This window comes from Acinonyx jubatus, chromosome D2 (assembly GCF_027475565.1).
Source record: "Acinonyx jubatus isolate Ajub_Pintada_27869175 chromosome D2, VMU_Ajub_asm_v1.0, whole genome shotgun sequence".
In the NCBI taxonomy this organism is placed as follows: domain Eukaryota; kingdom Metazoa; phylum Chordata; class Mammalia; order Carnivora; family Felidae; genus Acinonyx; species Acinonyx jubatus.
In genome coordinates this window covers 49,074,895-49,097,164 of record NC_069393.1, presented here as the reverse complement: position 1 = coordinate 49,097,164, position 22,270 = coordinate 49,074,895, and the positions used below count along the sequence as shown (strand labels likewise).

Genomic DNA, 22,270 nt, shown 5'->3' with positions numbered 1-22,270 from the left:
AGAAATCCATAAATTTGAGTCAAATAAAAATTCTAGTGTTTAAAAAAGACCTATCTATGCAAACAAACATACAAGAAGGACTCCTAGCAGAAGGGCTTCCTGATTAGCCATGAAGTGAACCAGATGGATGGCAGAGCAGACGGACAATTCACAATAATACTCGTAATTTGTAATGAGTGTGTATTATGAATTCTTATTACTAAGGTTATCCTAATACTAGCAAGGGAAACTTTCAATCTTTTTAATGCCCTCTTACTTGATCAAATATTCACATTTCTAATTTTCAATTATTTCCCAGGTTTTCAGTTATAAGTACAAAATGGGTTAGTTACACCAAGAAAAAATGGTTCATATTCTGGTAAGAAACTTAATAAATCCTGCAGAAATTTGAATATATTTACTTTTTGTGCAATGGCTGAGAATTTCAACACATTGAGGGTTTCATCATAGGCAAAATAACACTGGCTGATGTTGACAATCATGCATATTTTCCCTTTACCATTAAAAAAACTTTGAAAATAGTGAGTCAGTTTACTTTCCCGGAAAGGCACATGCTGTTGAAACCTATGGAAAAAATTTTCAAAAAACCATAAGTTAAAACAAATCTCATAAAGTCAGAATGCTGATAAAATTTACAAAGAAATAATTAATCTAGCTATCACAGACTTAAACTCTAGGTTAGTGATTAGTTCTGCCCATAAAAGTCATTTTCTGTTTATTTATGTTCTTTTCTTTAAATACTACTACTAATACGAAAACTAACAATAACTCAGTATGCAAAATGTTAAGAAAATCACATTGAACTGGGTTGTATTTTCTAGGGTAAAGCAATTATACAAGATATGCCATGAAACACATTAACTAAAAATGAAGGCTAATTACAATTTACTAAGCCTAAAGTGTAATTAACACAGAAATCTTATCACATCTAGAACACAAGGCATTAGTAAGAATAAAGTGGTTTTAGATGCTAAACCAGGATCATAAGAAGATTATCCAAAATGCCTGTTGACATATATTTGCTATGGAAAATACTGTTTACTTGATGAGTCACTGGCATCAACTAACAATATTTTTTACTTCCATTTTTTAAATCCAAGAACTCTAAGTACTTGAATTGTAATCCATATATAGTCATCACATAGGAAACAAGTTAAAAACAAAAAAGAACTTTCTAAAACTGGAGTTGAAAGTTTAAATATTGTAACACTTAATATGCTAATAGCACTTTCAGCAACACTTACTTTGACTTTTCACTGTTTTTCAAAACATTGATACACTTTCCCAGAGTCAATAAAGAAGTATTGATGTTCCCAGTCTCTCTTAACCTTTCCCCTTCATTCTGTGTCTTCAGGCTTCTTTCTGAACCAGCAAGATCACATAAACACAATCTGAATTAACCAAAAAAAACAAAAAAACAAAAAAAAAACTATGAAAAGTTCTTCAAAATGAAACAATTCAAAATAATTAAGAGTTAAAGAATGCTCAACTTACTCACTGACTCGCATTACACGAGGCATTTCAGAATCTTCAATCTGTAATATTCTAATAGTGAATATGCTGTGACTAAAAGAAATATACAAAAATCAAATGTTATCTTTCATTTTTAATTTCTGCATTCCATCTGCTGAAACCAGCATCCAAATCGACATCTATTTACACCCTAATACTAGCCATACCTCCAGCACTGCATTTTCCAACCAGTTGCCAGGTATTCCAATCCCATGTTCCATTGTCACCTAAATACCTAACTGCCTAAAATCATATATCTTATCTTTCATTTAGCCCCATATTCCCTGAACCCTCTCCTTCTCTTAACATTCCACTTCTGTTAGTGGAATCATTTACAATAAAATTTCAATTTACTTTGCAAAGATCATATTATTAGTTAAAATGGTATACAGACTGCTAATCTTCTACCTAAAGCAAAGCATACATTTGGCCCAAATACAGGCTTACCTGGATCATATACTGTCTTCATGCCATACTAAGTATGGAAGACAGGGCTCTTTCCCCCTTAAGAGACAACCTGTTTTAAATATCTCACTGTTTAAACTTATTTCCTTTTGTCTCTCAAGTCCCAATTCCTTCCCTCAAAAACATCATTCCTTAACCTTGAGATGTATATTGTAGGCAACTCTTAAAAGAGAGCTTAGATATTCACATAAAGAGTAAAAATACCTAAGCGACTTTATGTAAATTAGTAAATTTTATGTTAGAACAAGAAATAGTTCAGATAATCTTCTGTGCTTTAGTGCTCCTCAGTTAACAGAATACTTTTTATGCCTATGAATTCATCTAACATATCAGAGAGACTACTGCCCAGTTCAATCTTAAATTAGTTGTATTTACAATAGCACAGAATACCCTGGGTACTTCAAGCTCACACCACAGTGTTTCTTCTTTACCTTCTACTAGAAGCATTGTTCAGCTTTGTGAAGGCAACACTCTGGTGCTTTATTCCTAGTTTTAAAAGTCTATATGCTTCTTTGGAATCAGATACTTGAATCCATTGTAGATCTTTAAAAAATAAAGAGGACACGTCAATTTATAAAAACATAGCATTTGTTGTACAATGTAATCTCTTTAGAGATTTGTAACCTCTTTTCCCAAAGACATACAATGAAGTTTTTTTTTTAAGTTTTTTAAAAGTTTATTTATTTTGAGAGAGAGACAGAGAGTATGAGTGGAGGAGGGGCAGAGAGAGGAAGAGAGAGAATCCCAAGCAGGCTCCATGTGTCATTAGCACAGGACCAACACGGGGCTTGATCTCATGAAGTGTGAGACCATGACCTGAGGTGAAATCAAGAGTCAGATGCTTAACTGAGCCACCCAGGTGCCCCTATGATGAAATCTTTTAATAACACCCCTTATGTGGAATCCACTCAGCTATTCCATATTCCACTAGAAAAGTGAAATATAAGAGGAGGCGTTACAATTACTTTCTAATATTTAAGTTACACAAACACAGACAAAAGTTTTTCAAAAGTAGGTCAAAGGGAAAATTAAAAATAGAAGAGATTCCTTAGAATTAAACATCCAGAAAAAAAAAAAAAAAGACAAAAGACAAAGCACACTACGGATTAACCCTACAAAATTACCTAGATGTGAAACACTGCAGGTTGCAATTCATTAGTGAATCATCAAGTCAAATTTAGTCATAACCAGCATTTTATTAAAATGAAGTAGAATACAGAAAACACCAAAGTGCGTTCCTTGTACTAAGGATAAGTATAATTCACGAAACTTCTGAGTTGTAAATATACGTGTACGTATATACACATGCAACTACTAGATCATAATGTTAATATATGTAAGTACTTCCTACTTTGAGTAGTGACTGTAAAAAGTTGGAAAAACACACTGTGGAAAGCTCCACAGTTTGCACACTGCTACAAAGCAGCATAATAATGTGAATATAAACACACACAGCTTTTCCCACCGCCCCCCCCCAAACCCCTGCAATGATACTCAAGGAAAACAATATTAACACTGACCCCTTACATTCAGGTTTACTTAACATACCAAAACATACCTGCAAAGCACAAACTTCTCTTATTATGTTGATGTTAACAATTAATATAAAAATTTTCAATCTCCAGTTTGCTGTAACAAAGTCTAGAAAGAAACTTTGGAGCAATAAAATAAAAAACATTCATTACTATACCTTTTATAAAAGAATAGCCCTTTACATCTTGCGAAAGGCGTAGCATCTTTCTCTTTTGGAATTTAGATGATACAGGAACAAACAAGTCATAAATACATTCATTGTAAATCTCAAAGAAAGAAACCCACACAGAAAATTTTATACTATTATCCATATTCAAGCTGGCTTGTTCACAATCTTTCATGGATTCTTCACACTCTGGGATATTCAAAGAGTTTATTAAACTTCCTACAAAAAATAAAAAAGAATAATCAGAAAGTTAAGAAATAGACTAAAAATGAGATAAGACAGATCAAGACCTGTGGACTTGAAAAACTAAGTATCCTTAATCTTTACTTTTTTTGAGAGCGAGCGAGCGAGCAGGGAAAGGGAGGGAAAGGGAGAGGGAGGGAGGGAGAGAGGGAGGGAGGGAGTGAGAGAGAGTGAGAGAGTGAGAGAGAGAGAGAGAGAGAGAGAGAGAGAGAATCCCAAGCAGGCACAGGGCACAAGGAAGGGGAGAGGGAGAGGGAGAGAGGGAAAGAGGGAGAGAGGGAGAGAGGGAGAGAGGGAGAGAGGGAGAGAGGGAGGGAGGGAGGGAGGGAGGGAGGGAGAGAGGGAGGGAGGGAGGGGGAGAGAGAGAGAGAGAGAGAGAGAGAGAGAGAGAGAGAGAGAATCCCAAGCAGGCACAGGGCAGAGGGAAGGAGAGAGAGAGAAGGAGAGGGAGAGAGGGAAAGAGGGAGGGAGGGAGGGAGGGAGGGAGGGAGGGAGGGAGGGAGGGAGAGAGGGAGAGAGGGAGGGAGAGAGGGAGAGGGAGAGGGAGAGAGAGAGAGAGAGAGAGAGAGAGAGAGAGAGAGAATCCCAAGCAGGCACAGGGCAGAGGGAAGGAGGGAGGGAGAGTGAGAGGGAATCCCAAGCAAGCTCCATGCTGTCAGCGCAGACATGGGGCTCAAACTCATAAACTCACAAACCGTGAAATTATGAACTGAGCCAAAATCCAGAGTCCAACACTTAATCAACTAAGCCACCCAGGAACCCAAGTATCCTTAATCTTTTATTCAGCAATGTTAAACACTTTTTGGACCAAAGCAGATATAAACAAAATTTATATTTTATATAAATATGGCTTATAGAAATAATATAATTTATATTAGCCAAAGTTTGGCTTCTTTTTATCTTTCTTTTCTTTTTGAAAAAATGCCAATGAGCCAAATTGAAGTTAAAGGTAAAGGACAAAGAAAAAATAGTAGCTCTCTTGAATTCTACATAAAAGTTGTAAGTGAGAGGGATTCTCTGTGACATTAAATCCAAAGAAAACTTTACAGTGCCTGATATTTCATATAGTTATGTACCATTTTCCAAGAATTGCTATCTCATTAAAAAAATTAAATCGCTAGGACTGATTCAAAAATTAAAAGCTATTCAAAAGTATGTCACGTAATCAACATTCGAAAAGTGAGAAAGGAAACCTTACCGTGAAGAGTATCATAACTGTCATTTTGCATCGCAACCTAAAAAGGAACAATTTTTTTTTTTAAGTTAAAAACCATTTTTAGTTAAGGTTAAATAACCATTGTATTAATTATCTATCTATCCAAATAAGTCACCAACCAAACCATAACCTTTCATCTACTCAATTCAATGACCTCTATTAATTCTTTGTCCTAGTTAAATAATACATTCTCATAATAAGAAATCTGGGATACTATAGAAGACTATTAAAAAGAATATCATCATATATGATCCCTATCACTCAGAGGCAATTACTATTAATATTTTAACACATGCCTTTCTATTCTTTTCCCCACACTCGTTACCTTACCTTGAAAGCTTTTACTTTTACTTGCTATGATTAAAAATTATTTGTAAGTATTTGATGGCTATATAACGGAATAGATGTGAAATGGCTTAATTACTGCCCTGTTATTGAACATTTATTTACAAATTTTTGCCAGTAAAAGTAATACTAAAATAAATATCTCAATTTGTTATTTTTTTCTTCTGCATTCTAATTATTTCCTTAGGATATATACCTAAATCTGAATAGTGGATGAAAAGATATGAAAATATTTGTCTTTATAGGAGAAAATGTGCTTTTTAAAAACGCAGTTTACAATCAATGTATGAAAGCATGATTTCATTTTTTAAATATTTTAACAATTTCATAGCAAAATAATGTTTTAACTGAATAACTCATTAGGGAAATTTTTTCATTATTGACCTTAATATCCTCTAAGAATTACCTGTGCAATCATCTACTAATCTCTGTAATTCTTATTTATACTATATACTAGCTTACTTTCAGAGATCATAACCATGGACTCTGAACTTTAAACTCCACTGAGCAAAAATCAAAAGGTATGAAGATATATGCAACTGTATATATGACTGTGTTTGTGTATATACAGACGTTATAGAAAGCTCTAAATACAGATTTTGTTTTAGAAAAGAATCAAAAACTATACTTTCCAATATGTTAATGTGATTTTCTCTTCAGAAATAAAGCCACGAGAAATTTTCCCTTTATATTTCTCACATTCCCTTGTTTAGATCTTGTGTGCACAAATTATTTTTATAACTAAAAAATTTTTTTTAATTTGAGAGAGAGCATGTGAGCAGGGGAGAGCAGCAGAGGGAGAAAAAAAGATTTTTTTTTTTTTAGTTTATTTATGTATTTATTTTGAAAGAGAAAGAGAAAGAGAAAGAGAGGGGCAGAGAGAGAGGGAGAGAGGGAGAGAGGGGGGTAGGGGGGGGGAGAGAGAGAGAGAGAGAGAGAGAGAGAGAGAGAGAGAGAGAGAGATCCAAGCAGGCTCTGTGCTGTTGGCACAGAGCCCAATGTGGACCTCTATCTCATGACCGTGGGATCAGACCTGAGCCGAAACCAAGAGTTGGACACTCAACTGACTGAGTCACCCATGCACCCTAAAAAGAAATTTTTTAATCATTACATCAAGGACAGTAGTGTTTCAACAACAACCGAAAGAAATTTCGGAACTATTTACATTTGAATTGTTTAAACATTTCTGCTATTTGTACAATATAAAGCAAGGACAAGAGAAACTTCAAACAAGGTTATAATACTTTCCTAAAAAAAGAAAGCACAACCATCACCATCACCATCACCACCACCACAAAATATTCCAATAGGCTAAAACAAACTAAAGAGCTTATAAAAGGTATGACATTTATATATCTTACATACTAGACTCCCTCCATACCTCTTTAATTTGCCGGAGCAATGTAACTTTGCTAGCAACCTCTTCTTTCTCTTGGTCTGGTGATAACCGTAAGAATTCTCTAGATCTATGTGGTTTAAGGTTCATCTTTGCATACAGTCTTTCCTGAAGACTATCAAATAATACGTTCAAAGTTCGCGGCAGAATACCAATATTTTCTTCTGTGCCTGTGAAAAGAATTTTTGTTTTATATCCTTTCAGAGTATTAGCAAAGTGGAAATGTTCCTGGATTACCAAGACTCCTTTTATATCACCAACAGGCAAAAATAAACATCTAAGACAAAAGTGAAAGAAGTTGCAGCATTAGTTTTCCATCACTTTGGTCTTCATTGTAGAATGGACATTTTATCAGCTATTATTGAAATTTTACATTCAGATCAGGCCGTAAGATTTGCAATCACCCATAATCACATAATGGAAAAGTAAAATGAAATTTAAGATGCTTCCCTGGTTATCCATGCTTAGTTCACTACGTCACATAAATCCTTTTTCCAAATTTTTATCACCTAATTCTCTATCATATGGGTAAAGTAATTTCCCAAATGAATTAAATCAATCTGAATCAAAAGCCATCGGCGATACACATTCACGATGCTATCAGTATTAAAAATGGAGCAAATGTACTAGGTAATGGAAACATAACTACATACAAATATTATGAAAATGAGTGAATATTACTGTTTTTCTCCTTGAAATGTAAAAACAATACAATTTACCTTGAAATGTATATGTTTTTCCTGAATTGGTTAGCCCGTACGTAAAAATCAGCCGACTCTGTCCTTTCAAGAGGTCTTTTACTGGCTGCATAATGCAACCCTGGAAAAACTCCTTCTGTGTAGTTTCTGGGCCAAAAACCTAAACAAGCATTTTTTAAAACAAGTCTTTTTAGAAAATTCAAGTAAATTTTTACAATGAGTTCTACCCTATAACTCATGTTTTTAAAAACTTTTTTTTTAACTTTATTTATTTATTTAAGTAATCTCTACACCCAGCATGGGGCTCAAACTCATGAACCTGAGATCAAGAGGTGCGTGCTCCCCCAACTGAGCCAGCCAGTTGCCCCTCGTGTTTTATAATTTTAAAAGATTTCTTTTACAAGATTCATACTTAAGGGAGGTGCCATATCCCCAACTCCCACAAATATACATGATAGTTTAACTACTGTCAGAAAGTTTTCAAGATAGAAATCTGACCTAGTCAATCAAGTTTTCATCTAAATTTTGGAAAGAACATCTCCTTAAAAAGATTAAAAAATTTATCAATTTAATAATAAATTTAGCAATAAATTTAGCAATTTATTCATTTCCAATTAGATGTTTCAAACCTAAAGTTTGAGTTCCACTCTAAGAAAAAATACCAGTGCCTAACACCTAAGTTCCATAAGTACAAGACATATATAGTTCATTATATACAATAACGTAGCAATTTAGCCTAAGCCAAATCTCTTTTACTTAAAATCTTTAGTTTCTCATAGGACTTACCTTGGAAAAACTGAATTTCTGTGCCATCTGCCCAGAGCTTTTCTCACTTAACCGACCAAGAATGCTCTGAGGATCTTTTAGCAGAATAGTCTGTGAGTCTAGAACATACACACAGCCCTAGAAGACATCAATCAGTCAATCAATCAATAAAAATAAGCCCACAATAAATAAATAAAAACAATGGCATTTTGCCCATGAAAGTAAGACCCAATTAAAGTCAATACAAACCTCAGACTCATGCTCTTTTTCTGACTGTGTAAACGGTCTTATTCGAAGACAAACCTGGAGATAATCTTTGGATTCCAAACTATTTGCCTTAAAAAGAAGAACAAAATAACTGTATTTAAAAAATACAAAATATGGCTTTTCAGAAATTACCTTTTTTTAAAGTGGCTATTACATAACCATTTAAGGTCATACAGAACCTCTAAGCAATCAGTGATTCTTCTGTTTGTAACCATTTATATGTCTAAAGAAAAGCAAATCTGCTTTTAAAAAAAATAATACCACAAAAGACTCAATTTCCTCTACCTTCTATATTTATATTTGAAGCTTATAATACACCTCTTTTCCCTAAAATCCTAACCTTTGCAACTAAAAACAAAAAATAGGGCTCTACATCACTAAAACATAGAATTCCAAAGTAAATTACAAGCAACCAGAATAGCCCATTAACCCAAATGTTCAATTCTATTTAAAAATTGTTTGCTATACAGCATTCTCTTTACTGCTTCCTTTGGGGGAGAAATTAATTCCTTTTTTAAAATAATTCTAAAGAAGTGTGTTTTTTTAAGTAAAAAGGAAACAATTAGATACAATTTACTAAAAACAAACCCAAAAAACTAGAAAATCTGAACAGACTGATATTTATTAAAGAAATTCAACTAAAAAAAAAAAAACTTAACTTATATTCAAACAAACAAAATAATCCCACAAAAAACTCGTAATTCATTACTAAATTCTCTCCAACACTTAAGGATGTAATCATACAAATCATAGATAAGCCCTTTAAGAAAATAAAGAGAGAGAACACTTTTCAACTAATTTTGAGTATGACATAACCTTGACACCATGATCTGACAAAGATATCCTCAGAAGAAATTACAGAACAACCTCTCTAATTTAGATGCAAAAATTCCCTAACAAAGTATTAGCCAATATATAAAATAGAATAATACATCCTGACAAAAATGTTTTATCTCAGGACTGCAAGGTCAATTTAGTATTCAAAAATCAATTTGGGTAATTAACCACATTAAAAGAATAAAGAAACATTTATCTCTAATAGATGTAAAAAAAGCATTTGATGACAGGATATTGACATATGTATTCAACATCCATTCATAAAAATTCTCAGCAAGTGGAATAGACAGGAACTTCCTTCTGATAAAGAACATTTACAAAAACCTGCAGCTAACATCATACTTAATGATCAAAGACTGAATCTAAGATAAGTAGCAAGTAACAAGACAAGGATTTCAGCTCTCACCACTTCTATTCAACTCTGTACTAGAGGTTCTAGCCAATGGTAATCAGGGGGAGGGAGGGGAGGGGAGAGAGAAAGAGAAAGGAAGAAGGAAGGAAGGAAGGGAGGGAGGGAGGGAGGGAGGGAGGGAGGGAGGGAGGGAAGGAAGGAAGGAAGGAAGGAAGGAAGGAAGGAAGGAAGGAAAGAAAGAAAGAAAGAAAGAAAGAAAGAAAGAAAGGAGGGAAGGAGGGAGGGAGGGAGGGAGGGAGGGAAAGAAAAAGTAAGCAAGGGAAGAAGAAAGAAAAGGCATCCAGATTAGGAAGAAATAAAACTGTCTCCATTCAGACATTAGCATTTACATACAAAAATCAAACAGAATCTACAAAAACATCTCTAGAACTATTAAACGAGTTTAGTAATGTTAACATGATACAGGATCAACATGCAAAATCAATTATTCTTTTATACACTGGGAAGAAAAACCAGAAATTGATTTTAAAAGCAATATCATTTGGAAGAAATAAAAAATCATGAAATACAGGATAAATTTGACAAAAGATGTGAGAGACCTACACTCTGAAAACTACAAAACATTGCTCAGAGAAATTAAAGGAGACCAAAAGAAATTGAGATACACCTTGTTCATCATTTGGTAAACTCAATATTGTTAAAATGTCAATTCTTCTAAAACTGATCTACATATTCAATGCAACTGCAATCAAAATCCCAAGAGGCTTTTGTTGTGGCAATTGACAAACTCATCTAAAAATTCTCACAGAAATGCAAAGTATCTAGAATAGTCAAAACTATGAAAAAGAAATTGGGTGCGCTAACACTACCTGATTTCAACACTTATTTCAAAGCTACAGTGATCATAACAGTGGGGTACTGGCAGAAAGACAAATCAATGAAACAATATTCAGAAATAAACTCCCCTAGAGAAGGACATTTGATTTATAATAAAGATGCAAAGGAAATGCAGTACAAAGAGCATAGCTTTTTCAGCAAATCATGCTAGAACAATTAGATATCTATACATAAAAAAAAAATAAGGATTTGGATACATGCTTCACATTGTTTATAAAAATTCAAAATGGATCATATCCTAAATGTAAAACTAAAACTGTAAAACTTCTAAAAGAACACATAGAAGAAAATCTTTGTGGACTTGAGTTAGGCAAAGATTTCTTAGGTATCACACCAAAAGGACAATCCACAATAGAAAACATTGATGAAATTAAAAATTTCTGTTTTCCCCTCTTGCATTGTTGGTGGGACTATAAACTGGTGCAGCCACTCTGGAAAACAATGTGATGGTTCCTCAAAAATTAAAAATATAATTACCCTATAACCCAACAATAGCACTACTAGGAATTTATCCAAAGGACACAGGAGTACTGATTCATAGGGGCACATGTACCCCAATGTTTATAGCAGTGCTATCAACAACAGCCAAATTATGGAAAGAGCCCAAATATCCATCAACTGATGAATGAAGACAGAAGATGAAGATGTGGGGTGTGTGTGTGTGTGTGTGTGTGTGTGTGTGTGTAGAGAGAGAGAGAGAGAGAGAGAGAGAGAGAGAGACAATAGAATACTACTTGGCAATGCAAAAGAATGAAATCTTGCCATCTGCAACAACATGGATGGAACTGGAGGGTACGTAAGTGAAAAAGGTCAGTCAGAGAAAGACAATTTCACTCATATGTGGAAGTTAAGAAACTTAACAGAACATTAGGGGGGAAGGGAAAGAAAAAAATATATAACTACAAACAGAGAGGGAGGCAAACCATAGGAGACTCTTTAAATACAGGGAGCAAACTGAGGGTTGATGGGGGTGGGGAAAATGGGTGATGGGCATTGAGGAGGGCACTTGCTGGGTGGGATGAGCACTGGGTGTTGCACGTATGTGACGACTCACGGGAATCTACTCCCAAAGCCAAGAGTTAGCTAACTCTTTTTTTAAAAAACAAAAAACAGGGACGCCTGGGTGGCTCAGTCAGTTGAGTGTCCGACTTCAGCTCAGGTCATGATCTCACAGTCCGTGAGTTCAAGCCAGGCGTCAGGCTCTGTGCTGACAACTCAGAGCCTGGAGCCTGCTTCGGATTCTGTGTCTCCCTTTCTGTCTGCCCCTCCCCTGCTCATGCTCTGTCTCTCTCTGTCTCAAAAATAAATTTAAAAAACAAACATTAAAATAAAAACAAAAACTTCTGTTGTTCAAAAAATACTGTCAACAGAGGATAGGCAACCCACAGACTAGGAAAAAATATTTATAAAGCATATATCTGAAAAATATAAAGAACACTTAAAATTAAATAATAATATAAAAACAAACAATCCAATTTTTTTAAATGGGGAAAGATTTAAACTGACACTTTACCAAAAATACACTAATGACAAATAAGCACATGAAATCATATTCAACACATTTAGTTATTAAATGCAAATACCAACTTGATACCAATATATATCTATTAGAATGGCTAAAACTAAATTTAGACTACCCAGAGAAGCCAATATAAATTAAAGACAAGAACAAAGTTGGTGGACTGCCACCATCCGACTTCAAGACATTCTATAAAGCTACAGTACTCAAGGCAGGGTGGGGCGCCTGGGTGGCTCAGTAGGTTAAGCATCGGACACTTGATTTCAGTTCAGGTCATGATCTCATGATTCATGAAATCAAGCCCAGCAGCCCTGTGCTGACGGCGTGCAGCCTGCTTATGATTATCTCTCTCCCTCTCTCTCTGCCCCTCCCCCAGTCGTGCTCACTTACTCGCTCGCTCACTCTCTCTCAAATAAATAAAACTAAAAAATAAATAGTTTACAAAGACACAAAACAAACAGTGGTAGTAGGTACGGTGGTAGAAGGAAGGATTTTTACTTTTTAAACACTACTGAGTTAGTTTATTTTAAGTAAGGCATGCAATTCCTAGGGGCATAGTGGAATGCCTTGTATTTTTGAGGAAATCATGGCAGTACTTAACATGTTGAACACCGTGAACTATTAGTTCAAAATAGTTCACAGTTGCCACCTTAGATCATACCATTTCTTTTGATGTCATATCTTGGTGAAGCTGGATTCTTCAGTGGTTGCTATGATAAAAAACAAGTACTACCCCAAAACACTGAAGAACAGGAAATAAGGTTGGCAATATCTAATCTGATTCCAAAGCCTGAGAAGCTATGATGTGCACAAAAGATATACATATCCTTACAGCAAATAACTGTGGAAATTAAAGAAAGACAATTTTTTTTTTCATTTACGTTAATATTTTTCAAATGGCTCTAGGTTAAGGTATAGTTATATATTAAGCTGCTCGGACCTACTACTTGGAAGAACTGGTATGTATTTAGGGCACCATGAAAAAATTACCGAGATAGAAGGTTGCCTTAAACCCACAAAGTCTGGAAAGCTCTGGTCATACCTGTCTGCAAGTGTGTGCACACCACACACATTTGCACTCAGTCAGCATAATGCTTTCCTCGTACTTACCTCAGTATTTGAAGCAACTAAGGAAAATTCATGAGAAAGATTAAGCTTAACGCCATCAAAATTTATTTCCGACGGTCTTGCAATTGGGTCAGCACTAAAAACATAGGATGGTCTAGGCACTCCATCTTGATTTAAATTAGATTCCATTCTGCAAGAATAACAGTAATTTTAGATAATTTTAATAAATTAGCATATAAGCCACTCATAGTTTAAAATGTCTGAGTCCAGCCCACTAATAACCCCCATAACCAGATTTCTAGAGAAGGGAACATTACATCTATAACACGATGATGACCCACGGAAAAGACAAATGATCAAAATTATAAAGATTCCGAATCAAGTAATATTGAACAGAGCCTGCCACTACTATTCATATGATCCAACTTATAGGTCGATTCAGCCAGAGATTTCATGAGTAAAGGTAGTCCATTAAGTAAGACAATATAAAACATTCAATCTCTGCCCGAAATCCTCTTCGAAATCAAATAATTATAGAGTAAATAATAATCTTGTGTTACTTTAGTTATTTAATGTCTTCTGAAAATGTTAGTTATAAGCCTTCGTAATGCTTTAGCATTTACGAGTTAAATTCAGTTATCTGGACAATTGAATTCTTTCAACTGAATTCTTCCAAATAATGCAAGTGAAAAGTGAAATAATGTATGTGACCACATTCAAAACAGTACCTGACACATTGTAGGTGCTAAAAATTAAGGTGAATATGGAATAATGTATCAAAGTATTACAACTAAACATCAAGGCACTAAACTTAAACGTAAACTTACAGGTAACTTTAACTAAAAAAAATTTAACATTCAAATAATTATTGACAATCTACTAGGTGCATAATAGCAGGAAGAAAGAGAGCTCCTTGATGTTCTTTGACAGTATTATGAAATAAAAGAACAGTGATTCCCAAACTAGGGTTCCTGGCTCAGGAAAAGAGTAATGGGCATCCATACATATTATATAAATAAGCCAAAGATGGCCCCTGTTTATTGGCCCTGTGTTGTTTACTTCTTCACAGAACGCCAGGAATGTTAGTTCAAAAACCTATTAGGTGCCAAATTAAAATTTTTACACATCAATTTGCTTTTAATATAGCCCAAATAATCTTTTTTCTTTTTTTCAAGTCAACCAGAGCATAACTAGTTTGCACAACCCACGAAACTGCACCCAACTTCTGCTCGCAGAGACAAATTCAGGACTATAAAAACCCAAGCCACTGATGCCCCTAGGAGCTGGCTGACTCAGGTACTCCCCACTGTGCTTCTGAGTAACAACACCACTTAAGACCATAAACCCCCAAGTCTAATTCTCCTCTCCGTCCCCTCCCAACCCCCTAGGTTCCTTTACCTTTTCCCCCTTCTATGTGGTGGTCCTTCACTGTAGCTTCTGAAAGATTTCATGCTGGGGTGGACCTCTCTCCCATGTAATCCTGTCAAAGTGCTATCCCAATAAAGTTCCTGTGTGATGCTGACATACTGTGGTCATATCTTTTTCCTAGATCAGCCCTGAAACCCACAAACGCAATACAACAGAGTTGTTTTTGTTTTTCTGTTTTTCCTAAATCTCAAAAAGACAAAGGAAATTATTTACCTTCAACAAAGCCCAGGAAACTGCAGGATCAACCAACCATACACTTTAGTATCTTGGTTGCTTTTGTCTTTATTGTATTGTCAGTGATAAATACTGTGATAAATAAAAATGAAATAATTACTTAAAATGCAGTTTGATAGAATATTTCAAACACCCAATGTATGGGTGAAAATTAAGAAAAAGGGTATCCGATAGAGTGGAAATAACCACTGATCTAGAACATAGAGAAGTTTGCAAAAACATTAAAGCACTGGCTTGACATTGCAGAAGTCAGATTTTACAGAAATACCCAGGAAATTGGAAGATAAATTTCATTCTTTGCCTTCAATTATTAAAAAAAAAATGATAAGCCTTCTATTAAATTACTGAATCAAAAAGAATATTTATACCTCTTTTAAAAAGCAAGGTTATAGTAGTTTGTACTTGTTCATAGTTCAGTTTCAATGAACTACCTCTTAACATTTATAAAATTGTTGACATATACTGTCACAACCTGAACTTCTGGTTAACTTGTATTTAAGTGTGAGAAGTTAACTTCTTCCTAACTAGACTAGAAATCTCTTGAGGGCAAGAAGAACTACTCTGTATCCCCTACAACATATTCAGAGATGTATGAAGATAAAAATTCCCTAATGACTTAAATTAGAATAATAAAATCCTCTATATCAAAAAAAATTGGTACTACTTTTTTAGTGATATTATGTTTAGCAACAGCAGGGTTCAAGACCTGTTTCAAAGGCTGTTCCCACGACTGAGAATGTGAATCTTTTTATCTTCTCTCCAGTGAGATTCCATGGCTGAACACTTGTGAAAAATAACAAATACACTACTGAATGAGGTTTCTGAATGCCATCCACAAAATACAGTTTCAAAAGAACCCTCCTCCTAATAGAGGAATCCTTTATAGGATCTTGCAACTTGAAGTCCTGGGTCGTGGAGATCTAATAAAATACATAGACTGTTACCGTGGCTTCTGGGTAAACATGCTACTTCGTTTTAAAAGCAAAAGTAAACCTTGGGTGCCTGGCTGTCTCAGTCTGAGCATCGGACTCTTGGTTTTAGCTTGGGTCATACCTCAGGGTTAGTGGGATCCAGCCCCACCTGTAGGGCTCCACGCTGACAATAGGGAGCCTGCTTGGGAATCTCTCTCTCCCTCTCTCTGACTCTCCCCTGCTAGCTCTCTCTCTCTCTCTCTCTCTCTCTCTCAAATAAACAAACATTAAAACATCCTTTTTAATTAAAAAAAAAAATGAATCTGAATCTGATCACCTTAAGCAAAGATTGCTTAAGGCATGAATTTAGGATTGTCAACTAATCCTTCAGCAAGGAACATTAGAGTTGTGTCAGAAGGAATCACTGAAGCAGGAAGTAGAACGAGTTGGGGGAAACATTCTAAACTGGGGGATGACAGTAGTCTCACATTTGCCACACACACCCTCTTCCGCTTGGTACTAAAAAGCCCCAAAGGGCAAACCCCTGGTAGTGGAAGCAGCGTGGAAATAAACGCACCTACAGCCAGACAGGGCTTCCCCCCACCACCCCCCAAAAAAGAGGTCATATCATCTGCCAAGCAAACTGCTCACCTCCGGGATCCAGAAAACTAGGCCTAGCAATGGAGGCCAGCGCCCCAACAACAGCAGCAGCAATAACAAAAAACACTAATTGCAAACACTTGGTGCCTACTATATACTGGCACCGTTTCTAACAACTTTACATATTATTTTACCTTCACAAGAGCCGGAAGAGGTTAAATATTATTATTACTACCTCTTTTAACACATGAGGAAACTGAGACCCAGAGAGAGAAAATACGTTGCCTTGCCTCACTCAGCTAACATGCGGTGGAGACATTTAAGCCCCAACCCAAGTAGTATGGCTCAACCCTGCGATGCGCAGGCCGTGCCCACGGTGCCCTAGGAGCACCCATCGCTCTGCAACCCAGTTTCCCGAGAGTAACCTCAGGGGCGTCGGGATCCCCTGGGAAGGTACTCACACTGCCAGCACCGTTTCCCAGCCTCAAGTCTGGTATTCGCGCAGTCAGCCACCTCGCACCCTCACCTGGGCCCACCTCTTCAGCTGCACAAGTTGCCAGACCTGCCAGATCTGCGAGCAGCACCGCGATGTTTTCTTTTTCAAATTCAAACAATGGCGGCCAAGCCACCGCACTGCACGCTGGGAGTGGGCGGGGCTTCCGGAACGGCGCCTAGGATCGCAGAGGCTCGAGCCGTGGGCTTCCCACTAGGTCCCGGAAGGAGCTTTCAAATCTGGGGCGGATCTCTGATCGCCCGCAAATGATGGGCTACGGGGCCGGTGGGTGGTCTGCGTGCGGAGGGTCGGAGCTTCCCGCAGAGCCCCCCGTGCCGCGAGGGATGGGACGCTGCCTGGTGGTTGCGGCGGGTACCACCTCCGTTGGCACGGACGCCAATCTCGGATACCGTCGTGGAGACGAGACGTAGCGAAGGCCTGGAGGTGAGGCCGCTGCCACCACACTTAGCCCCGCGACTCCCCCAGGGACGGGCCGAGGAATGGGGGCTAGCCTCTGCCCGGTCCGGTCCCTGCGGGCGGGAGCAGACCTACTTGTCCCGAGAGTCGCTTAGAACTAGCGCTGCCCGCACCCGAAGGGCCACTTCCCTCGCTGCGTGACCCCATATGTCATCCCCAGCCGCCCTCGTGGACGAAATGAGTTTTTCCCAGAATAGACTCGTATAAGCATTTTCTTTCTTTCTCTCTTTCTTTTTCTTTCTTCCTCTTTCTTTCTTCCTTCCTTCCTTTCTTTTTTTCTTTCTTTCTCATTCTGAGAGTATAAAGCACCTACCGCTGCGAGGCGCTGTGCTTTGACAGTCTAAATTCCATGCATAGGCAAGGTCTTTGCCCAAAATGTTCAGAACCAGTACAGCCTCCTCTGCCTCTTTTAAAGTGATCCTCTTCTTCCGAGTGTGGTGCTGTAATATTCATGTCAAGCATTTATTACTGAGGCCGTCTCTCCCTGGTGTACTTGATTTTAAAGAAAAATATAACTGCTAAGGTTAATTGAGCGTTTACCTTGTGCTGGTGCAAAACATATAAAATGGATCGTCTTACCGATCCTGAGAACAACCTTTTGAGGTAAATAACATTTTCATCCCCATTTTATAGATTCTGAGGAAGCTGACTTCATATAGTTAAGTAATTTGCCAAAAAGCATATGGTTATTAATGGGGGAGCTGGGATTTAAACGCAGCTGAATGAGGGGCGCCTGGGTGGCTCAGTCGGTTGAAACTTCGACTTCAGCTCAGGTCAAGATCTCACTGCTCCTGAGCTCAAGCCTGGCGTGGGGCTGTGTGCTGACCGCTCAGATCCCGGAGCCTGCTTCAGATTCTGTGTGTGTCTCTCTCTCTCTGACCCTCCCCTGCTCACAGTCTCTCTTTCTCCCTCTCAAAAATAAATAAACATTTTTTAAAAATGTTTAAGAAAATCATATTTATATTTTTTAGTAAACAGATGCAAAAGAATATACAAAATACACTAACTTTTGTGTAAGAAAGGAAAAATGAAACTCTACATAGATATATACCACACACACACATTTTTTTCTTGATTTTTAAGAGATAAACTCAAAAACTAAATAAGAAAATTAGCTGAAAATGGTCACCTATGGAGGGTGGGAATGTTATGCAAGGATTAGTGATGGCAGTTTGATTTCTCTGAATAACCTTTTGTTTTTTTAAATATAGTTTTGCCCTTTCAAAACATTAAGTCTAAAACAGTGGAAATAAAAGCAAGCCCTAAAACTTAATACAAAAAAGACCAGAACATACCTGTGTATCAAATTGCCAGCACAACCATACAGAGTTCATTCAATTACTTGAGTACAGTACTCCATGAACTGGGGTTAGGAGTTCTGGAATACAGCATAAGAGCAAAAAGTACAAAGAAATCAATAACTTCACTTAGTAAGTTTGATGTTGAAAAGGGTATTGGTAGAGTAGTTTTGAAACTACTATGCATGCATTATTGGAAAAAGCAAACGAGTGAATATACTCATGTTGTTTGGAACCAAGTTTCTCACTGTGGGAGAAGGGAGATAACAAATACGGAATGATAGAAGCTAAGGAAGAATCCCAGAGTGTTGGATTTGAATCGGCATTAGAATAAAGTTGTGATTTCTTTTTTTTTTTTTTTTTTAATCTCAGTTGGTCCATTGACAGGGCTTAGAGGCATAGAAACTCTGACACCCCAGTAACAATGAGCACACTAGCACCAAGCCGCCCAAGTGGTTTCTAAATACCATTCTCATCCCTAAAATGAATAAGTGCTCCTTGGAGAGAAGGCTGATTCTCATCCGGAGCAAGGAATTACAAAGCAAACCTGGAACACTCTTGTCAGAAAGCAAAGAAGTCCTTAGAGATTCACAGAGTCATTTCAAAGGATACTGGACCTAGCTTAAAGGAGCCTCTGTTGACCATACTTGGAACAATTTGAGCATCAAAAAGAATAATGATGGTGAGAGATTGAAACAGATTTCATTTTTTTAACATTCCTTCCATGAGAGACAGAAGGAGAGATGGAATAAAAATGAAAAGTTCTTTACACAAGAATGTCAATTAATGAATACAAATGAAGCAGTAAATGGGAAATCTCCATTTTGCAACTCCCAATGTAAAAATTGATAGGAGTAAGCCTTATGAATACATGCTAAAACAATGGATAAAAGATGCTAAAATCATTGGCTGGAAGGTTGTTGGGGAACAGGACATTAACACTATCTCAAAGAATGTCCTAGAGAGTAATTCATAATTAGAAGGGAAAGGGGAATTTTACAATGTAGAGGTTTATTTATTGGACATACCTTAACCAAATGAGGAAACTTTAGCATCACCAATGATGGAGTGATCTATCACCTAATGATACCTGTGCCAGAAATGTTTAAGTCTAATTATGAGGAAACAAAACAAAATGAAAAGAATATAGAACACTTTACAAGACAGCAGGCCTAGGTTCTTCAAAAAGCGTCAGGGAAAAAGAAAAAAACAAGGTAAAAGAGTGCTTTAGTCAGGAGACAAAACTTACAAATGGAATTCATAAATCTTGATTGGTTCACAGATTTTTTTGTTATCTTTATTTAATTTATTTTTTTAATTTGCATCCAAGTTAGCATATAGTGCAACAATGATTTCAGGAGTAGATTCCTTAATGCCCCTTACCCATTTAGCCCGTCCCCCCCCCACAACCCCTCCAGTAACCCTCTGTTTGTTTTCCATATTTAAGAGTCTCTTATGTTTTGTCCCCCTCCCTGTTTTTATATGATTTTTGCTTCCCTTCCCTTATGTTCATCTGTTTTGTCTCTTAAAGTCCTCATATGAGTAAAGTCATATGATTTTTGTCTTTCTCTGACCAGTTTCGCTTAACATAATACCCTCCAGTTCCATCCACATAGCTGCAAATGGCAAGATTTCATTCTTTTTGATTGCCGAGTAATACTCCATTGTGTGTGTGTGTGTGTACATATATATATATATATATATATATATATATATATATATGTATACCACATCTTTATCCATTCATCCATTGATAGACGTTTGGGCTCTTTCCATACTTTAGCTATTGTCGATAACACTGATATAAACATGGGGGTGCATGTGTCCCTTCAAAACAGCACACCTGTATCCCGTGGATAAATGCCGAGCAGTGCAATTGCTGGGTCGTAGGGTAGTTCTATTTTTATTTTTTGTGGAACCTCCATACTGTTTTCCAGAGTGGCTGCACCAGTTTGCATTCCCACCAGCAGTGCGAAAGAGATCCTCTTTCTCTGAATCTTCGCCAACATCTGTTGTTGCCTGAGTTGTTAATGTTAGCCCTTCTGACAGGTCACAGATTTTTTTTTAAAGAAGTAACTACATGGGAATGCAAGCCGGTGCAGCCACTCTGGAAAACAGTATGGAGGTTCCTCAAAAAACTAAAAATAGAACTACCCTACGACCCAGCAATTACACTACTAGGCATTTATTCAAGGGATATAGGTGCGCTGTTTCGAAGGGACACGTGTACTCCCATGTTTATAGCAGCACTATCAACAATAGCCAAAGTATGGAAAGAGCCCAAATGTCCATCGATGGATGAATGGATAAAGAAGATGTGGTATATACATACAATGGAGTATTACTCGGCAATCAAAAAGAATGAAATCTTGCCATTTGCAGCTATGTGGATGGAACTGGAGGGTATTATGCTAGGTGAAATTAGAGAAAGACAAAAATCATATGACTTCACTCATATGAGGACTTTAAGAGACAAAACAGATGAACATAAGGGAAGGGAAACAAAAATAATATGAAAATAGGGAGGGGGACAAAACAGAAGAGATTCATAAATATGGAGAACAAACTGAGGGTTACTGGAGGGGTTGTGGGAGCAGGGATGGGCTAAGTGGGTAAGGGGCATTAAGGAATCTACTCCTGAAATCATTGTTTCACTATATGCTAACTAATTTGGATGTAAATTTTAAAAAATAAAATTTAAAAAAAAGAGGAAGAAGTAACTACAAAGAAACATTTTGTGGATAATGGAGAAATTTAAATATGGACTATATATTAGATGATTCTGAATCAGTATGAGATTTTTTTGCATGTGATAATGCATGACTTTGTAGAGGACTGAAGAAGATACTTGCTTTGGTATTCAGCAACTTACCTTCAAAAGATTTGGCAAAAAATGAAACAAAACCAAAATGGAACGTGAGAGGGAATGAAAGAATAGAGAGAATGGGGAAAATAGGACAAAAAAAAGCAAATGTGGTAAAAAGTGGATCGAGGTGAAAGGTATCATCATGTACATTGTGCCATGATTTCTATTTTTAAAAATAACTGAGACTTTCTAAAAGAAAAAGGAAAAAATTTCTAATTCTTTACCAGGCCTTGCAAGTATCACCGTCCAGCCAACCTCACTCTCTTCTTTGTGCAGTAAGGGAATCTGCTCTGGACACCTTAAACACACCAGGTTCTCTCTAGTATATATGAACCTTTGCATAGCTTGATCCCTGTATCCAATTTCTCTCCTCCCCATCATTGTGTGGCTCAGGGCTCTTCCTCTAGATTTCTCTGTAATGGTGTGTTCTTAGAGAAGACTTCCTGTCCACCTTATCTCAGTGGGCCCTTTTTTTTATTTGCATATTTGTCTGGGTTTTGTTGTTCCCCGCTTCTTCAAATATAAGCTCTATGAGTACAAAGAACTGTTTCTACTGGTCTCAGATATATCCTCAATGACAATGTAAATCCATGGTGATCAAATAAATATTTGTTGAACAGTGAATGAAGGCTGATGTGGCTGAGTTGAAGACCCTGGGGAGGGATAGCCAGAAGCAAGTTTGGT

General features: G+C 36.9%; 2 protein-coding genes across 4 annotated transcripts in view; one reads left to right on the top strand and one right to left on the bottom strand.

The window, feature by feature from the left end:
• Positions 1-17,055, bottom strand: part of KIF20B (kinesin family member 20B) — a 72,825-nt gene extending 55,770 nt beyond the window's left edge. For both annotated transcript variants that reach the window (XM_015069064.3, XM_027062600.2), the window contains exons 1-13: positions 16,914-17,055; positions 14,921-15,013; positions 13,322-13,469; positions 8,589-8,675; positions 8,361-8,477; positions 7,596-7,734; positions 6,862-7,046; positions 5,118-5,154; positions 3,668-3,895; positions 2,409-2,520; positions 1,495-1,566; positions 1,245-1,391; positions 402-564 (exon numbers count right to left, since the gene is read on the bottom strand). In XM_015069064.3, coding sequence (XP_014924550.2) covers positions 402-564; positions 1,245-1,391; positions 1,495-1,566; positions 2,409-2,520; positions 3,668-3,895; positions 5,118-5,154; positions 6,862-7,046; positions 7,596-7,734; positions 8,361-8,477; positions 8,589-8,675; positions 13,322-13,468 — 1,434 coding nt within the window. In that variant the 5' untranslated portion in view covers position 13,469; positions 14,921-15,013; positions 16,914-17,055. The remainder of the gene's footprint in view (positions 1-401; positions 565-1,244; positions 1,392-1,494; positions 1,567-2,408; positions 2,521-3,667; positions 3,896-5,117; positions 5,155-6,861; positions 7,047-7,595; positions 7,735-8,360; positions 8,478-8,588; positions 8,676-13,321; positions 13,470-14,920; positions 15,014-16,913) is intronic.
• An 87-nt stretch (positions 17,056-17,142) lies between these two features.
• PANK1 (pantothenate kinase 1) overlaps positions 17,143-22,270 on the top strand; it is a 101,235-nt gene continuing 96,107 nt past the window's right edge. The window contains exon 1 of one of the 2 annotated variants that reach the window (XM_053207651.1): positions 17,143-17,389. The gene's annotated coding sequence lies outside the window, so the exon portion shown is untranslated. The remainder of the gene's footprint in view (positions 17,390-22,270) is intronic. The other variant, XM_015069061.3, reaches the window with a different exon arrangement.